This window comes from Gallus gallus, chromosome Z (genome assembly GCF_016699485.2).
Source record: "Gallus gallus isolate bGalGal1 chromosome Z, bGalGal1.mat.broiler.GRCg7b, whole genome shotgun sequence".
Lineage (NCBI taxonomy): Eukaryota > Metazoa > Chordata > Aves > Galliformes > Phasianidae > Gallus > Gallus gallus.
Window position 1 is genome coordinate 58,549,908 of NC_052572.1, and position 20,956 is coordinate 58,570,863.

General features: G+C 38.1%; 1 protein-coding gene across 5 annotated transcripts in view; it reads left to right on the forward strand.

Annotated features, from left to right (window-relative positions):
- MCTP1 (multiple C2 and transmembrane domain containing 1) overlaps positions 1-20,956 on the forward strand; it is a 265,491-nt gene that overhangs the window by 202,357 nt on the left and 42,178 nt on the right. For all 5 annotated transcript variants that reach the window (XR_006932340.1, XM_040655736.2, XM_015280543.4 and 2 more), the window contains one exon: positions 12,148-12,267. Coding sequence is in view for 4 of the 5 variants with exons in the window: in XM_040655736.2 (XP_040511670.1) it covers positions 12,148-12,267 (120 nt within the window). In the remaining variant the exon portion in view is untranslated. The remainder of the gene's footprint in view (positions 1-12,147; positions 12,268-20,956) is intronic.

Consider the following 20,956-nt stretch of genomic DNA (forward strand, 5'->3'; position numbering starts at 1 on the left):
AGCTCCTACAGTACGGGGAGAGTTAGTTGTAAAAAGAGAGACAATTTGGGCTGCAGCATTTTTTTGCTCTATGCTAAATAAGATGTAATGTAGTTTGTAGAAATACAAATGTAATTAAATTCATTATGCATAAACAATTGGAAGGGCATGTTTTGTTTTTTTTTAATAGCATGAAAATATATTTTTCCCTGAAGAAGCATCAACAAAAGCAGTGGGAAATAGTCTTCCACTTACAATCTTAAGAAAGGAAAATCTTGTTTTGTTGAATTTTTATCCTTTGAGAAATTACATTGTAAATTATAGATAAAAATTTCTTTTATCAATAGAGCTAACAATATTGAACCTCAAAAAGCAGGTTCCAAAATCTCAAAAAATGTTTGTAGGCTAGCCTCTGTAATTGTGTGGTGTACTCCAGAGTATGTTTTTCCTTTTTATATTTGGGTTGTCCACTACCTGGTGTACTGGTGTCCGTGGAGCTTGTTGTTATTGCTGTGACCTTCTGGATATTGTCCACCTTGTTCTCTCTTTCAGTCTTCCCATTTCTTTTTTTTTCCAGCATCTTATATGAATGCTTACCTGTCTGTAGCCACAATTTGAGGGATTTTTTTTTTTTTTTTTTGTAATTTCTTAACAAAATGAAGTCATTTTTGTTTTGCATGTTTACCCTTGACATTTTTTTTCTTCTCTGGTTTCTCAAAGAGACATTCTCCTCTGTTGCTTTCTCTGTAATAGAGTAAAATGAAAAGCTTTATCCTTGACCCCAGTTAAGTGGGTATTAAGAGTGAACTTTTCACAAGAGTGAAAGAGCACTGACCATCACTGTGTACGACCACCATATTTCTTAACCAAGTACCTGACTTCATTTCTTCAGGATGATAGCTCTTGCAGGAAATGCTGTATTAACCTGGTGCCAGCCTGAGATTTCTAGCAAACTCATGAGGAAAGGAAGCCAGACAAATAATGACTGATATGTTAGTAGTCTTACTTTAAATAATTTTTATTTATCCTAGTTGTGACTGTTTCTACCAAATTGGAACTGCTATAGCCATCTTTCCACTCCTTTGCATTCTCTTTGCTAGGAGTCTCGATGTCGACTGTTTACGGGCTGGTCCGGCCTGGTTCCATGACTAGTGGGGCAGAGGGATTTTTTTGCAAAATCTGCGCCCCCGGAAAAGGGAAACAGGGGACCCCCCACAAAAAAAGAATAATTAAAAAAAAACAGCGGCAATGATCTGAGGAGATACAAACTAATTTACTAAACATAGTATCGGAATGCACGATAACACACTATAATACAATATAATTCAATATAATTGTTAATAAAATCAAATATAATTGAGAGAAGGATTGTCCGAGAGCTAAAGGCCTTACACTAATACTGAAGCCCTGCATGCAGTCGGGAGCAGCAGCGAGACGATCCAAAAATGAGCACGACGAGACGAGAAGAAAAGAGAGACTCATATCAGGTGACCTACAGGCCTTATATCTGTTCCCCTGAGCAGGAATGATAACAGTGCTCGAACAGTCTTCTGGGGATCATAGTTCTTCTTCTCTTCCGGACAAGTACCCGGAACTAGAGCATTTGCTCTTTAACTCCCAGTGCACTGCATGATGTAATGATGTGGAATACCAATAAGCAAAAATCTTAAAACCATAACACTCAATATGCAAATATACAAGATATCACTAATTGTATTCTAAATACCGTGTCATTTATCTCAATGAAGTTTTTCGTGTTTATGCTGTTTATGCTAATAGCAGCTATCTTCCTTTTACTTATTGTGTATTTTCTTTCACTTATACCTATAAGGACAGGATCATACTTTACCTTTTTTGAGATCTACTGTAGTCTTCTAAAGAGCACTGCCAGCTAAAAATGAACTGAGGTTTATTTTGAATTTTGCTTCAAGAAAATGTTGCAAACGTGAGAGAATGTGGAATATAGATACCCTACCAGGGAACTAAAAATACTCACTTCTCTCAGTGGCCTTAGCTCAGGAACGATCCTTTTACTACAGAATTCAGGTTGTTCAAACACATGGAGCTCACTGGCTCTCCTGTCTAAACAAACATCCTCTGCTGACTTCTCATTTCTGCAATCTACAATCTTATTCTGCACAGGAAAGTTTGGAGACTTGCTAAACACTGAAGGAAAATATGCACCTAGAATCACTTACAGGTATCTCTTGCATCTAAAAAAGTTCACGTTGTTCATTTGGGATGGAAGAAGGTAATGCTACATGAAGTCTATGGGGAAAGAATGAAACACTAAAGAAATGAGAAGTCAGTGTTATCAGCACTGGATAAATACTAGAGTTACAAATAGAAGCAGATAAACATTGCTAGAGATGCTAAGCATAACTGTAAGTTTTTTCAGAACTGAAGCTGAAGGGAAGTCTAGCAGTCAGTGAAGGAGAAAATTAGAAAATTACAAGACAGACTGAGAAATGAAGTTGTAGAAAGTGGACAAGACAGACTGAGAAATGAAGTTGTAGAAAGTGGAAAGGTAACTGAAATCTATTATTATTCATTAAAATATATTTACAATGAAGTAAGTTAGTAGGCAGAAGGGCATTCTCTTACACTGTAAATGTGTTGTAATTTAAGCCATAGTTTACATAAAGAAAGCTGGACAGTGAAAGACAAATCTTCAGCTTTTCAAAGAATCATAGTGAGTCTATTGAATAGAATCACGAGGGAAATAGTGATTATGTGGAATAGAAATACTAGGGGACCCATGAGGATCACCACATTCAACCTCCGGCTCCACACAGCATCACCCAAGATCCAAACCCTGTGTCTGAGAGCACTGTCTCCTTCAACTCCAGCACTGGGGCCATGCCCACAGCCCTGTGCATCCCGTTCCACACCCACTGCCCTCTGGTGCAGACCCTTTCCTGACCCCCAGCTGCCCCTCCCCTGACACAGCTCCATGCCGTTCCCTCGGGCCCTGTCGCTGTCACACAGAGCAGAGCTCAGCGCTGCCCTCCGCTCCCTTTGAGGAGCTGCAACAGCCACGAGGCCTCCCCTCAGCTCCTCTGCTCTGCGCTGAGCACACCCATGGACCACAGCCACTCCTCATACACCTTGCCCTCCAGACCCTTCATCGTATTTTTTGCCCTTTATTTTTATTTGTTCTTTACAGTTACAGTCTTCCAGTACTCCAGATATCATAGAACAACAAAACGAAACAAGTTATCAGTCTCAAGTCTGAAGATCGACCTGAAAAGCTCACTAAGGTTGAGTGACTGATTATTTAATTGCATGTTAAAGCCAACGTTAGACCAAGTTACTAGCTGTCAAATGATAGTTTATGGCAAATGGCTCCTTCCAGAATAGACCATAATATGTAAAAAGGATTTTAAGGAGATCAGTAGAGGAATGTGTATTTGTCTGTATGTACTACTGCTCTAATGAATAGATGGTTTTATAATTTTGAAAAGCATTGATCCTGTCTTTTGATAATTCTTCTTTCTTCCTGTTCCATGATAACTCCACCTTTCCATCAGTTTTTAAGACCAGAAAGAAAAAATGAATCAAATAGTGTTTGATTCTTCATCACTTTAACCTATGAGTGAAGGGACAGATTCAGTATGAGCAGTCTGTGTGTGACCAGCTGACATCTGTAGGATGTCAGAGAAACCAGTGTGTTGATGAAGTTATTTCCAAATAAATGTGGAAACTAGTTACAGGGTTTAGCCTTGACTAAATGTTCAAGCCAAAGTGTCTTCCTTATAATGGGAGCAGTGCATTTTTTTTTGGGGGGGGGGGGAGCGAGACTCCAGAACCTCTTGTGGAAGTGTCTCTGCTTCTTTATGAAATCCACTGTTTCTGTTAGTTCCAAGCATGAGTACGGTTACAAAATATAAACCACTATTTTTTGCCTTTTATTACAGGAAATCACAGTATGCTTCTTAACCAGATGACTTGAGACTCTATTCACGCAGCTTAAATTATACTGCTGTCCCTTTCATTTCTGACAGACTGTTGGCAATCTGTAGGTTTACCAGTAGCCAAAAGGCTGGCTTGCTAACTTACTTTGTTGGTGGCTATTGAAGAATACTTGGTGGGGAGGGATTGTTTAGTTTTTCTCTGGTACCAGTAAAGATGAGCACAGTTTAGTCATTTATGAAGTCTAAGTAGCTCTCACTTGGTTGGTGAGTTTAAACTGCATGACCTACTTTTCTTTGAAGAAAAAAAATTAATCTGTAATTTTTCTTTTTTTTTTTCAACATTTGGGAAATGATGACTATTTATGTTCTATTACACTTTCATAATGTTTCTCTTAAAATTTTGAATGATTTTCTTTCATCTGCAATTACTTTACAAGTAGATGTTATTATTGAGTATGATCCATATTGTGATTTTACATTTCTCATAAAGTCAACACTTTGGATTTTGCTTCTAAAGTGACACATGCATTTACACTTCCAACAATCCTACCCTCCTAGCAGTGCAATTGTAATAGAGCAGAAATCTGCTTGGTTTCAAATTTTTTTGTAAAAGGAACATTATTTGTAGTATAAATATGCGTGCTCAAAAAATAAGTCTAGTACTATGTGAAATGTACTTTTTAGGTATGTCTTTCATAGTATGTCACTTGCTACAGAAATGGCATCTTCATGTCTATAACTTAAGCAACTTTTAATGATTTTTTAAGTTAGGGAACAATGGGAAGAGGACTAAATGTGTCCTTTCTAAAAGCACATATTAAAATCAGGCACTGAGTTATGATGTGGCTTGAGCCTTACAACTAGTTATCACCACTCTCAGCAGAACCATGCTAGGAAGTGTGGGTCACTGCAAGAGTTCTATTTGAAAGTAAAATCAGCCTGAGGACAGGTATTAAAAGCACTTTTCAAGTTAGAAAATAATTAGCATGTGGAACTGCTTTTGTGGTTATGTTGCTAAAACAAAGACACAGGTCATTCAGAGAACAATTAGGTATTGTTCAGAAAATGCGGTATTAGAATGGGACCTGAGCTCAATGAACCTAATAGCCATTCCCAGACATTCCTTTGATCTATGTGTATCCTAGCAGGGAGATTGTTACTTGATATCAGGTATTATTGCTCATAGAGAAAATAGTATCAATTTCTCTGAGTTTGTCTGCGGTCTCAAAAGTCAGAGAGAACAAATCTGTGTTGAACTGCTGTAACAGCAGCAGTAGGCAGTTTGATATCATAATGGTCTTAGTGAACCACATTTCCCTTTTCTAATTTTAACCTAAGTACTAACTTTTCAGCTCAGAAACTGGTAAGTAAAGAAGAAATGACCCAAGAGATTCCAGGTTTTGTAAATATTTACATATATACATATATGTATATTTTTGCCTTTTTTATTTCCACTAACTTTTACTATGTGAAACTGTTAACAGTAACATGAATTTTACATTACTAATTCATGTGCTGTTCAAAATAGTGCTGTATTCTTGCTCTGGGCTTCTCTTTCTTGGAATTGTCAGCATTCTCAGAGCAAAGTCTTAGCACTTTCATCTATGGCTCTTGGAAAATGATATGTAATGTCAGTTACAACTTGTAAGGAAAAAAATTAAATGAAAAATTTTAAGCTTCTAACTGGAAGGTTTTATTGGTTCTGACAAGCTTGTAAAAACTCAGATAACTCACACTGCAATGTCATTGGATGACTGTATCATCATGAAGGTTCCTCAGGTTTAATAAGTCAATCCAGCTGTAGGTGTGTTTCAAAACATTCTATGTGGTTTGAGGAATGTCAAGTGAGTCACTTCTAATTGTTAGACTTTCTTCTTTAATATTTAGCAATACACCACACTTTGATAAAAGAATGGAGGTGTAATAGAAGCATACATTTGTGGTATACGTTATCATGGAAAAAAACATGACAAGTGTCCTACCTAGTAAGAAATGGAAATTCTTTTGCTGAATGGTATTCTAGAAAATGGGACTAAAATGTTCTAACAAGAGCTGTTCCAGATGTTTCAGTGTACCAAAAACCTCGTGAAGACTGATGTTAAAATAATTCTTAACCCAGTATTAATTTTTATCTTGTAATTATCTCTATTTTCTTTTTTGAAGATGAATTTACATGAATTAAATAGACCTGATGTGACTAAAATCTAAATCATAGTGTGTAATTCTAGGAGGGAAAAGGGAGATGCAGGAAATCATGCAAGTTTGTTTCCTAGTTAAAGGAAAAGTTATTAGAGTTGAAAGGTACCAGTAAAGATTACCTATTCCAACCCCCCTGCAGTGGACAGGGACACCCATTGCTCAGTCAGGTGGCTCAGAGTACCGTCCAACCTGACCCTGAGTATCTTCAGGGATGGGGCAGCCACCAACCCTCTTGGCAACCTGTGCTAGTGCTTCACTATCATTATGGGAAAGAAAAAAGAAAAAAAAAGAAAAAAAGAAAAAAAAAAAAACCTTTTTCATTATATCTAACCTAAATCTCTATTCTTTTAGTTTGAAACCATTCCCTCTTGTCCTATCACAACAGACCCTGCTGAAGAGTCTGTCCCCTTCTTTCTTACAGTCCTCTTTTAGGTACTGAAAGGCCACTATCAGGTCTTCCTGGAGCCTTCTCTTCTCCAGGCTGAGCAGCCCAGCTCTCTCAGCCTGTCCTCGTAGGAGAGGTGTTCTATCCCTTGGGTCATTTTTGTGGCACTCCTCTGGATGTTTGCCAACAGGTCCATGCCTCTCCTGTACTAAGGACTCCACATTTGGGTGCAGTACTCTAGGTGATGTCTCAACAGCACAGAGTAGAGGAGCAAGATCCCTCTTTGACCTGCTGGCCACTCCTTTTGTCATGCAGCCCAGGACAGATATGACTTTCTGGGCATGCTCATCACCACCAGTACGCCCAAGCCCTTTTCAGCAGAGCTTGTGCACTAAGGAACGCTTCCTTAAAGATCTGCCTGCTCTGCTCTGCTCCTTTGTCTTAGCGGACAGATTGCGAGGGGGCATTGCTCACTAACTCCCTGGAAAGATGGAATTTGGCTTTCCTAAAATTTTGCATCCTGATTTTACTCTTGGTCTGTCCCATCAGAAGTTTTTGTAGGTTCAGAAATAATAATTATTCACAATTTGTCAGACTTCCAAGGCCTCTGCCATTTGAAAAGGAGAACCACAACTAATCCAAGGTATACTTGATACTTGTCAAAATAATGTAGCCATAAGCTATAGGCATTTTTTCCTTTTTTTTTTTTTTTTTCCTAATGTGTCTCACATTTTTTCCATTGTCAGGTTTACTTTTGCCTTTTGAAGGAAACTGAGTGATGTGTGTTTTAGACTCAAATGTTTCAAAGCCTACCTCTACCGGTACCCAAGTAGTTGGAAATGAAATTTAAAGAAAGTGAAAAAAAAAAAACTGCTGGAAGATGCTTTATGATATGTTCAGAAGTTGCGAGGGTACCATAGTCTAAATGAACTTCCATATACATTTACATTAATATTAGTATGCTCAGTATGTGAAATAGCTAAATTTATTTAAATGGAAGTGTCAAACAAGATGAGAAGCCATCATCGTCAGAGATTACAGACTAATTTTTTTACTAGAAGATGCTGCTGACTCTCGAAGTTACAATGAAAGTTATTTTTAAGTTTTTTGTAGTGTAAATATCATGCAGGATTTTACTGCAGCCTTAAAACCTGCAGTACTTAATAGAAAGTCTGTACCATGCAGATATGCGGGTTATCTTTCATTCTTCCCAGTCTTCTGAGAATACATCCAAGGGACAAAGCCTCAGGAAATACAATTGTCCTTTTAAGCTTAAAGGGTAAATGGATGATCTTGTGATTAGAGCACACTGGAGTTGCAGGCACAGGCTCTGTTTGTGATTGTGCCAAAACTCCATACAGCCAACTTTTGAATTTTGAGGATAATCAGGAGTTGAGTAAAGCAGACAGCATATGGATATAGATAATATATAAATGAAGCTGTAAGAATCCTCTTTAAAAGGTGAATGAAGAAAGCTCTAACTAGAAGAGGGGGCTGTGGTCTGAGTGACATGCACTGTGTGACATGGTGGTGACAACAACAGCTGTATCTCACCACACTGCTGAACACCTTACAGCATGTGACTCTGGGTGCTGTGAATGCAGATTTCAAAGGTTCCAATGTCAGCCTGGGACTCACTAGGTGATTCATCTCCTTAGGCTTCCAGTTCCCAGTCATGGCAGCGTGAAGCCCTCAAAGCTTAAAGGCTGGCATGTTGTTGAGCTCCCTTCACTTCTTTGCTACAAGGTAATCCAGATATCAAGGTTGCTGTAAGGCTGCAGGTTCTGGAAAGCTTCCAGCTTATCAACTGGAAGCATCTTACACTCTGTTATATGATTTTCACTGAAGCCAGATTTTTCTGTGAAGAGAGTTTCCTAATTTTTGTCAGAAAGTTCTCAAACAGCTGTCCTTCCAGCCCTTCTTCAGCTGTGAGCTACTCCCTGCTGCACCTGAAGGTGTGTGCATATCTCTTGTCTGGGATGCTCCTTTTTTATGCTCCTTTCTGCTGGTAGTTAAAAGGAAGAATAAAAAGAGCTAGGAAACACAAGGGTTAATGCTGGGAAGTCTGCGGGTGCAAACAGGGTTCTGTGAAAAATGAAATGAAATTGGGTGGAGGTAGATAAAAAGAAATCTGAAATGATTGTTCTGTAGAATATGGCCTTTCCACATAGGCAGAAATTTTTCTCTTCACTTCTGTCTGAAGAGAGAGTCAAATAGACGATCTCATCTCTTAATTAGAAAGAAAAATACTCATCAAACACATCTCATCACTGGAAAGCTAATGATCCACAGCTGCTAGTCTGAAAGGGCAGGCTTTTTTTCTGAACAGTAGGAAGTGTTAATCACTTTGGATGAGATTTCTTTTTAAAATATACCGTAGTTTGCAAAAGAATAGGTTATTCAATATTCCAACTTAAATTATTTTTTGAAGTGTTGTACACCAGGGATAGTGTCATGTGTCTCCCTGAATGATCATTTAATGCATGTGTCTCTCGCTAAGATTATCAACTGATGTGATTTTGTAAATGGCCAGTTCATGCCTGCGACTATGAAAATCTTGATCTCACGGAGGAGAAGAAAAAAGTCTTCCCTTATAGTCTTCTATGTAGGAGATAGCAGCTATATTAAACCGTAACCTTTGAGACACCTACTCCTCCCTTAAAATAGTTGGGTTGTTTCAGTAACGATAAGGATTCTTTTTTAAGCAAAGTTAGAGCCATTATTTCTTTGGAAGAGAGTGAAACAGATAGAATCCATGTTCCAGTGGATGTTTTAGAGCTTTTATATCTGTTCATAGTTTTCCTGGATGTTATTTATTCATTTATTTTACTTGCCTGTATGTCTTTAATGGATGGATATATAGATTTTCCTTGCCTTCATGGATGAAATGAAGTTAAGGAAATAGTTTTATACATTCTGATTCTTCCCTTTCCTCATAAGTATTAGGTCCTTTATGTGTTATGGCTAAGGCCTTGGATTTTCTTTCTGTCCTGCACTAAGCTTTGGGATTGTTCATGTTCACTGAAAAGTTTTATTTACTGCTGCGAATCTTCCTGTTTTCTCCCTTCTGTATGTCTGTGAATCCACTTTTGTTCTAGGAAAGATAGTGAGGCTATTTCACCTGCAGTGCCATCACTGTGCTAGCCTCATGCAGCATATATCTCATTTGTGTTGCAAATATAGAGTCCCTGTTTTCATGGTGCCTGGCACCTGAGACAGGTGCCTAAAAAGAGAAACTGATTAAAATTCATCCACACTAAGTGGAAATGAGGCTGGTAGGTCAACAAAATCATCTGAAGGAAACAGCAGGAATAATAGTCATGTTGTGGAAAGATATCTCCATAGAAGTCATTAAAAGGTAGTATCTTAGTATAATTTCTTACTAGCATACAGATTTTGAAGGAAATAATGGCCTTAAGGATAACTTCACATGTGGAAATCTCAGATGAGGAGTATTTGAATGAGAACTCATTGATGTTCTGAAGTACAAGCTACATGATGACCATGTTCCACAGTCTCCAGTCTGGTCAGTATCTCTTGAGACCATCTAGGTTGCTGATTTTATTTCTCTGGAGCCCTGGCGTATTACTTGAAGTTTTTTTTTTCCCAGCTTTTTAACCGAAGTAGGATGGAAACATAAGGAGGACTCTGTGCGTTGCCATTCCTCAACTGTTAATCTCCGGGGCCCTCTTTAATGGTAGTTGGATACTGTTTGCTGACTTCCAAAGCTCCCTTCAGCATGTATCCATTGACTCAGGGCATTTCTGGGGTTAATGGGTGCAAGGATTTTTTGCTTTGCTTTTGAGATGTGAATTCTGGTTCAAACTGGCTATATCAAATTTACAGCATCAAGTCTCTGCAGATCTTGCTCTCAAAAGGATAGTTAGCAAGCTAGTGGAAGAACTCTCAAAATCTGTGAGCTGTTGTTTGCTTCTTATTCATTACCATTCCTAACAGATTTCCTTTTAAACTAAACAACCTAAAAAAGATGGTTTTCTTTCAAATGAAATATTAACTGTTAGAAGTGCCAGTATCCTCTTACATATGTCGCACACAGAGCTTTTTCACTCTTTTCAGTATTTACTGTATTTGTTTTGGAGTCTCACAGGACACCTGTATGTACAGCATTCAGTGATAGAAAGTTGGGGAGTAAGGTAGGTTAGCTGCTCTGGAGACAAAAAATTACTTAAAATGAAGATTTTTATTTTATTTTTATGTGAAAGTACTTGTTAAGATTTTGTTTTAACTCAAAACAGAAATCCAACAGAAGGCTGTTAAATAGGAATACATACTAAGATGCCTATTTTCTTCTTATTTAAATGTATATACGTCTTCATGAGTGATTTGGCAGAATGAGCCACAGGGCTTTAGGTTTGCAATTCTGTGACACAACACCTTCATTTAGTTGATAGTAAAAATACAAATATTCCAAAGCGTAGCTAGTTGGATGACAATGACTTAGTAAGTTTTCTAAACTTACGCTTAAATGTAAGTTAACATTAAACTTAAATGTATATCCAGCTACAATAAGCAACATGATTTGCTATAATACTTTCATGTGTGGTTTTGGTCATATGTTGAGAAAACAACCCAAGGTTATGGCTGTAGCTGTCAAAAATTAAAAGGATTGTACGTAGGGAAAATGAGATGTAGAATTTTTTTTAGCTTCACCCTGTCTAATCCAGATATTTTTAATTCTTTCTTGCAAACCAATAATTTCATTCTAGAAACAGAAAAGAACAGTATCTGTCTAGATGACAGACGGCTACAGCATCTTACAAATGTTTAGGGCTTTCAGGCTCCACAAAGTCATCCCTGTACTGCTTGACACATAAGACAGACCTGGGGCTAAAGCTCACCCTATGGAGCGCATCACAGCCCTGCAACAGAGCTGCAATGCTGGGAGTTGTGCGGTGGAGATGGGTCCTGCTGGAGAATAATCTCCGTGCTCAGACCTATGGTGCCAGGGGCAGCCCTTCTTGTAATGGCTCACATCTCTGGGAGATGTCACCTGGCCACATGATGCTGAACAGTACTGGGGGTGTTCTGAGGAAACACTTCAAATTCAGCAAGTAAACATTGTTGGACGAGTGGGTATGGGAGATTTCTAAGCGTACCCTTCAGTCCCATTTTCTGTGATGCTGAGATCATCACTGTTTTACACTGTTTTGATTAAAATACTTGAACACCATTTCCCTGTTACTGTGATTTTTCAGCGTGTTTTTTCTGTACAAAGGAATTTTTCAGATTTGTTTATTCCTGTTTGTGTGACATTACTACAAAGTTTTCAAGTTCTGTCTTTTAAACAGCAAATTAATTGTAGAAATAGCCAACCTTTTCTTTATTACATTTTGAAATTATTTTTATGCCATTTTGCTCTATTTTGTCCACATGAGCATTTTTAATGAGAAAAAAATTAACATTCCCTCAGGCTACACTATAGCAACTTTCCTTTGCAAAAATGAAACTGCAAAGCTATAAAATAATTAGCAGTTGTTTTACGCAGGTAAGTGGCTACTCAGCAAAATGGTTAAACAATTCACCTGCCTAAATAGATGTGATTTAGAATCATTACTTTAGATTTTAATTCGTTGGTCTTGGTTTTAACCATGCTCAAGAGCTTAATGTAATGCTGAGCTGAATCACCTTTCTTCCTGCTCTGTCTTCTAGCTTTTCCTTTTTGTGGTCTGGAACTTTGAGCTCTACATGGTACCACTGGCTTTGTTGTTGCTGTTGGCATGGAACTACTTCTTGATCATATCAGGGAAAGATAACAGGCAACATGATACAGTAAGTCTTCTCTACTTCAAGCACATATATGTACTTTCTTTTTTAAACAGATACAGCTTTGTAACTATTTTTAAATATGGCCCTTTTTGAAAATTGTTTTTGTTTGGAATACTGAGTGGACAGTTTCCCCACTTGGCAATTGAATTTTTCTCCAGCTGTCCAAGGAATGTGCCGATTTTTGCTGAAAATATATTTAAAAGATATGGAACGTATACTATCCTCAGAATAGGGTTTGTGTGGGAGCAGAGATGAGAGGCTTATAGGTCATGAGAAGCCAAATTCTTTGGAAATGATTGTGTGAGACTCTGTCCTTATGTTGCATTTTTTCTTTCACATACTGAAGCTAAAGGTTAAAATGATTACAAATTGTTAACAGTTTCAGAATATATCACATTTTATTGGATTTCACAGTTTATCTTTAGTATGTTACCGTTCATTGGGCTTAATATAAGCCTTTTCTTCTTCATCTATGCCATTATTTAATTAAATGCATATATCTGAGATACAGAGTAGCAAACATTTACTAATAACTGACATTTATTAATTAAAAAAAGCATGGTTCACATTTTCAGGAGTACATATCAAAAGTTGAAGTTGTATTCTGTGCTCTGCAAATTTTCTAGTATTCAGGCAGCTTAAGGATTTTGCTCAGCCTTATGAGTTTAATGTTTGTTTCAGTACTCATTCCCCAAAAGTAGTCTGCTGTCTAGGACACTGTGAGCTGGATGGAAAACTGAGTGGATTAAAAGAAGAGAAGAGGGGAAGGAGTGTGATTGGTCTCAGAGAATAGGGTTTAATGGGTCACACTCCATCTGGAGGTTGGTAACAAGTGGAGTATCACAGCATACAAGAGTCTGTTCCATTTAATGTCTTCATGACTGACCTGCAGGTAGTGACAGACAGCACTCCCGTTACCAGCTCAGCTCATACCATTGATATAATGGATGTGTCAGATAGACCTAGGTTGGCTGTCTGAATGAGCCTCCTGAAATTCAAGAAGGAAAAATGTGAAGCCTTGCTCTTTGCATGGAATAATACCATGCAAAGATACAGTCTGAGGATTGATTGCCAGGGCAGCAGTTCTCCTGAACTGGACCTGTATATCTTGGTAGATAGGAAGGTAAATGTGCCAGCAGCAAGAATCACCACAAGCATAATGGGTTATGTTAACAGAAGCACAGCCAGTGTTTTAAGGGAAGCAATTGTCCTCCTCAGTATTTGTGAGACTACATCTGGCATGCTGTTCAGTTTTGGACAACCCTGTTCAAGAATGAAGTTGATTAACTGGAGTGAGTAGAGTGGAGGGCCAGCTGGGTGGTGAGGGACTTGAGAACTCACCCACAAGGAGAGACTGAGAGAATCGGGCTCAAAATAGCTTGGGGAAGAAGCTTCAGCTGACCCAGACGGCAGCCCTCTGCTGTCTGCAAAGGGGTTATTGTGAAGGTGAAGCTAGGATTTTCACATGCTTCCTACCACTGGTGGTGGGAGAGCAAAAGGCATTCAGTGAAACAGAAGAGGTTCAGGCTGGATGATCTTTTTTGTTGTGAGGGCAGTTAAGCAGTGAAATAGGTTCCCTACCCAGGGAGGCTATGCAGTCTCTGCTGCATGTTTTCTTGACCTGGCTGGCTAAAGCCCTGAGCAACCTGACCTGACCTCATGGCTGACCTTGCTGTGGGCATGAAGTTGGATTAAACCCTTTCTCAGGTTCCTTCCAGCCTGAATGTCATATGACCCTAATGTCTAGTAGCTGCAATTAATAGTAACTGGAGGAGCTAATATAGCCCTGATCCTGGCATTGGTGTTACCTATCCACATCACTAAGATTGTTAGGCTTCAAAGGGTCATCAAAAATTAAAGGTGGGGATGATAGAGATATTCCCTAATCCCAGAAGTCGTTACATTTCTAGGAAAAGCCTAAGATCGAATTTTAAAAGGCACATTTCTTAAATCACGGGCCTTTGTCTCCTGCTGCCTGAAATGCTTAAATCTTCTCCATCTGAGATTTTATGAGTAACTGAAATCCCTTATCAAAGGAGAGATTTTGCTTGTGAGCTGCAATACACTTAATTTCTCTCTGAAATAACACCTGCCTGTGAAGATTAATTGAGTCATGTAACTTTGCTAACAAAATAATGAAGCTATTGATGGGCTCTCTGTTGAGAACACTAAGTGATGTTCTGAAAACGTTCCTTTTGCTGAGATTGTTTCAGACCAAGCCGTATGGCTTGTATCCACTAGTCGGGTTCTTCCTAAATATTTGATATCTGTGCTGCTAATTACTACTTTTTATTTATTACGAGGAAGTTGGTGTCTCATTTTTAATGAATTGAGCTTGGTTATCATCATGGAGAGCATCTGTCTTCTATGAAGGGGTTTGCTGACTTATTGAATGTCTTTCTAATTAACTCACAAATCTTCAGTAATATCGCTAGTCCTTAGCTCAGGTCATTAGCACACTATCGTTAGATTAGGAGTCATTTAAATATTTCTGTTTTCTTATGCAAAGTGTAAATATTAACAAAATTAATTAAGCAGTGTTTCCTGGTGGCTAGAGAATGTTTCAGGATTCATCAGATCTTGCTTCTGTTCCCAGGTCTTTAGGGATTTCTTTTATACCTTAGTGAATCATTGACCACTTATCTTAGAAATAACATCTACCTTTAAAAGTTACTTTGGAATCCTTAAGTTAATGCAAAAAGATAAATATATTTGCTGTTTTTTTCTTACTCAGTGGAGAATTATAGTTAAAGTGTATGCATTTTGAACTTGTTTCATGAGAATGGGAGATACTTAAATTTTGGGCCTTGAAAAGTAGTTCCAAAGAGTTCTTTTTCATTGTAATATCTCTGCAAGAAAATAATTATCAGTTATCTGATCAATGAAAGTTTTAGTGACGGCGGTTCACGGCCAATAAAGGAAGTGATTCAGTAAGGTTCTGTCAACTTGGATCAGCCTTAACTCATCCACATTTGAGTATCTCTGTCTACAGCCAGGGTTTCTTTTACTCTATCCTCTTGTACACTAGCTTCTTTGAACCAGTTTGTGACTTAATTGCTTATAGTATAATTCACCTGCAAGGTGGTCTAGTTTACTCCTTCCTAGCATGAAGCACTGCTGCTCATCAGAGTGTGTGATTATTCTGCCACTTAATCTGATTCCTTGTAAGTTCAATGTGCAAGTTCTTTATTGAATTAAATGTGCAACAAGGCTGGGGCAAGGGAGAGCACTACGTGCATCAATATAATACAAGTCTGATGGACAGTCCACTGGAGAGGTGAAGATGCATATTAGGTATCATTTCTTTCCTGGATTTAGCTGGACTCTGTAAGATTGATTGCTACTGTGGTTTTACTCAAATGCTGGCACAAATTTCAAAAAAAAAAAAATGTTGGATTCCCTATCTGTTGTACATGAAGGTCAGTATTAGTTGTGTTTCTGAAAGGCAAGTTTTCATCAGATGGAAACTCTTGCATGAAATATTGGGGTAACTGGTGAGGTTTCCTGTCCTGTAATAAAGTGTAGGAGAAGCGATCTAGATGTAGAGTTAGTGGATGGTTTTCTGAATGATCTGTGAGAATTGAGAACTGATATAAAACAAATACATTCCTGGCATTGACTCATATGTCAAAAAGTAAAAATCACAGAAAAAAATATTTCCTTCCAGTAGTAAGCTAGGAAAAACCACTGAAAAAACATTCTTAATGCTTTCCTCTGAATTTTGCCTGAAGCTTACCTAGCTTCTTTCCCCAAGGATATTTCTTGACTTAAAAGAATACTGTTTAAATTCTTGCACTTCCTTATAGTCATACTCCTAAGTATCTGATCTCACAAAATAATTTATTTCCATTATGACTGCAGTTCTGATCTTAAGCAATCGCCACCAAAACGCACAAGATTGGAAATGATTGGATCTGAGTGCTTTCTGCATGCGTGCACTTTTGTTCCAGTGTCTTTCACATTCTCTGAGTGAGAGGTATCAATTGCTTCCACTTTCCCATCCCCACCGCCCACAGCTCCGTGACATTGTGCTATTGGAAGTAGCCCTTCCTATTATCTGCTGAGGGAAGTGCTAGCACTACATCTCATGGCCCTGTGCACATTACAGGTACAGGGCAACCGAGCACGTTGTGGTGACAGACTGCCTGGGCTGCCTGGGGCAAACCAGGGTGTGACTTACTTCACAGCCACCTTACCTTGCTGGGAAACCCAAATTGCATTGCAATGACTGTATAACCAGAAACATTCATCCCCACATGGCTGCAGTTGAAAGAATTGTATTCAAATTAGCAGAAAGTGTGCTGGGGTTTATAGCTTCTTTTCATTCATTTTTAGAAATTTATAAGTAACTTGATGTTTTTAAGCATGTTGGAGAAAAAGATCTCACCTTTGTAAAGTTGCAAAAAGAGAAGCATTGCTGTCTGGAATTTTTTTCTCACTTCTGTCTGGGATCTTTTTTTCTCAATTCTATTTCTAAGCAGTAATTGTTACGATCTCATGAAACTGGTGGAAAAAAAATCTACTTCATGTTCTGTTCTGATTCTCTGCTGGAGCTGCCTGACTTAAGGGATGGGCAGATAATCTCTCAAAGTAATTATAATTGTTCCAGCTCTCCAACTGCTGTTGTCCCTTTCTCTGAGATGAAGTAGTTGACTGTGTGGTCAGAACTCATATTGCAAATGCAGCATGGTTTGCATGAGTGACCAATTAAAATGTTTGGTCATTTTTTTTCTTTCTCTATGTATGTATTTCTTTGTTCCACTGTTAGGACAGACTTTGACATTTTCTCAGCTGCTGGGCTGGCATGTTGGATGTGTTCCTGTTTTCCCTTGACTAAGCAAGTGACAGATAGGGTACCTAGGTGTTTTTCCCCTCAGTGCTGCCATTGAGGTGGAAGGGCTGAAAGAGGAACAACTGTATTTGGTGGGTCAACAACCAGTTGCACAGCTGTTTTGAACAACAGGGACCTGGTTTTCACAGGCTTGGGGTCCTCTTTGAGTACTGAGGACTGATAGGAAAAGACAAGATCCACCTCACTAAGTTGGTCAGTGTCACCTTTCACAGAAGGCTGGCCAACATAAAGAGGAGAGCATTAAACTTGAAGTAATGGGGAAGGGTGCTATGGCATGCATGCAGGATCGTGGAGATGTGATGGGATTGCTCTCACAGCTGGAGTACAGTGAATGAATACAAGATTTTTAGTTGTGGCAGGTCAATAAGTCAAGGCAGTGCAGTTCAGCAAAGGGAAGATGATGAAGGAATTGGAAAAGAGGTTGAGAGCTGGGACTGTTCAACCAGGAGAAGAGGAGGGCTGGAAGGATCTTAACAATGTGTTTAAGTCACTGATGGGAAGGGAAGAAGGAGCCAGTTTCTCTTAGTGGTGTCCGGTAACAGGGCGGGAGTCAGTGGGCACAAACTGAAGTTTGTGGTATTCCATATGAACACCAGAAAGGCATTTATAATGAGGGTGATCCAACACTGAAACAGGATGTCCAGAGAGACTGAGGAATATCTGTCCTTCAAGATATTCAGGACCAGATTTTACATGGTTCTGGACAACCTGCTTGTAGATGACCCTACTTCAACAGGAGGGTTGGACCAGATGCCAGATGGCCTCAAGAAGTCCCTGCAAACCCCAGCCATCCTCTGATTCTCTAACTAAAGATACTAATCCTACACGCCTTTTGGTCTATTATTGGTTAGATTTTTTTTCCCAAGTAATTTAAAATTTAATAAGAAGAATAATGCACATGCTTGGAGTTACCTATAAATGTTCCTCTGCCATATATACGCCTATGGAAAAGTGCTTCAATCACTTCAGTTCACATCCTGCATTTGTAGTTAGTATTTAGAGCCTTAAAGGAAATATTAAATAGCTGATTTCCTCTTGAAGTTTCAAGTTGCACGTCATTGCATAGAAAATGATGGTGAGCAGCTGGGAGTTAATGTGCCATACACAAATTCTTATGAATCTGTATAATAGAGTATATACGCATATTATTAATCTTGTAAGACTGATATAAAATGATATGATACATCTTTTAATTTCAGTGGAGATTTTTTATGAAATAATAGGCTTTGATGACTTATGTTTCTAGAGTAGATGTTTCTATTAAAAGTTAGAGATGGACTCGTTTAGGATAAAATTGTGGAACAGAAGTACAGTAACTTTAGTAAAATACGAGATTTCATTTTTAGACTTCGACCAGTTTCTGTGGATACTTTTTATATAGTCCTCTGAAAGGACAGAAAGAATTTTGCTCTCATCTTCAAAGAACTTTATCGTATATGTGAGTTTTATGGTATATGTGGGTTTTATCTGATTTTAAGATTTATTTTAACCTTTGTTTGTAGGCGCAGATTTTTTTTTGTTGTTCTTTGACTTTATTTGTACTCTGGAAATAAGCACATGAAGAAGAAAAACAAAAATGAGTTTGAGTTAACAGCGTAACACCCAATTCAGTTGCAGCTTTTCTGCCTACTGTCCAAATAATTTTCTCTGGGGGACAAGGCAGCAGTGTGTCAGAGCCTTTGGTGAATTTGGGGCAGCTTCTCTTTGGTAGAGAGCACCATTTTGTACAAACAAACCCCACCAAGAAAGGAGCTGACTCTAGCATCCTGTTATCTCCTGGCCAAAAAAGTGAGTTGGCTAGCAAATAATGAGACAGCTTTACCATTTTTGTTTTGTTTTGTTTTGTTTTATCCATTATAGTCTTACAGTGTGGAAAAATGACTCCAAAGTTTGGTAGGATTTTTGCAGATTACTGCAGTACAAACACCAAGTTTAGATCCGTTGCACATGCAGCGTTGAGATGCTTGTGCTAGAAGTTCCAGTGCTTCTTATACCAGAGAGACAATAAGGAATTTTAGCTGAGGACTGAAGTTTTCTGAATTCATGGTGAAAATAATTATTGTCCCTGTATTCTAGCTAGACTGTATCTAGAATACATCATTTGCACAGTGTGATACAAAAGAAGATAGTCATGTTGGCCACGACATCTTGGATTCCTGTTTTGACTGTACTGCACTGGAACTTGGCCTCCAATATGATAGCAGCGGCCTGAAAATCTCCAAAGTATGAGGGCTAGTGGGAGAATACAGAAACAATATCTGCATAAAAATTGTTTAAGTTATTGTGCCACTAATCAGAAAAACAGTTACTTTTCTTGGAATGGTTTAAAACGTTACTTAGAAGAGTTTTACCTTGTGTTTGCTGACTGCTGCTAACTAGCCAAATGTACTCTGTACCTAGAAATAGATGTTCATTCTGTTGCAGATGGCAATCAGCACATCACTGAACAGTGCAACAACGTTTAGAAGGCTTTTTCAACCAGGCAGCCCTCCTTACTGTTGCCAAATTAATCGGAATCTCAAACCTGCTCTCCGTTTGTTATCATCAGTAAAAGAAGTTAGAAAGGCTTTTGTAAATAGGTCATCGCCTGCCTGTGTGCTCAGCCAGTGTGCTGTCAGAGCACAAAGACCACAGGCAACACGTGCCTGAATATTAAGCAGTCTGCTGAGAACCGTCGCTGTCTTCATGCAGCTGTTTGTTCTTTCTATACAATCCATACAGTCAGGGAGGAAAAACACATGAGAGTGCCCCACTGTGGGACAGAGGCTTTTTTAATAAATCAGAAAAGAAACATGAAAATGTCAGCTTAATCAAGCATTTAAATTTTATTAATCAAGTCTAATTTTTATGAGTGCAAATAATCGCTGAAGCTGGACAAATTTGCTTTAGATTGCATCAGAAACATAATTTTAATATTTAATGGCCTGCTGAATTTAAATGGAGAATTATCTTTATGAAACATGCTCTTCATAATTTGCCATTAAATGAGAAATGAGCAAATCAACATAAATCTTACATAAAGGTTATTTAACTAAATGTTGGTACTATAAATATTTTAAATGCATTATGCACTAATTTAACAGTCACACAGTACACTATATAAAGATATAAGTTCGGCAGGAAGCATTTCTCTCCGGCAGCATAATAGAGTGTAATACTGCAGTTAGCTCTCTGTGCTACGGGTAGACGAGACTGTCCACACGCCCAGTATAATCCCCTGCATCGGAGGCTTATTACAACATATGAGTATGCAGCAACCCCTTGCTAAAACTTTGCATAGTTCTCATCCTAGTAGCATTTACAAAAGACAAATGCACTGCAGAATTGGAATATTACGTCTGGTCTTGGTCACTCGAAGACAAAATGTCAGAAGCCAGCCCTAGACATTTTCAGCATTAGAAATAAAAATAAAAAATAAAAGATATTTTTTTTTTCCTATCATAAGCCAGTTGATTAGTTAACATAAGTTTTGCAACACTTTTTCAGTTACAGTCTTGCAATATTATTGGCATCTAGCATAAAATTGAAGATCAGTAGACATAGAGGCATTTTTCCTAAGAAATAGTTTTAATGACTTTTGTTTGCATTTGCCTCAGGATTTACATGGCAACACGATTGACATGATGAGTTAAAGTGGCTATTATAAATAATATTTTATAAACTAAGAACAGTTTAGTTCACAGTAAAAATTCTGGTAGTCATGTGAAATTCTTTATTCTTCTCCAGATTGTATTTTCCTAAAAAACATTTTAATTCAGTCTGGACTGATATAACTTTGGAATTATTCTGCAGTGTTAATGTATTAATCAAAATATCCAATATATGATTTTTTAAATTATT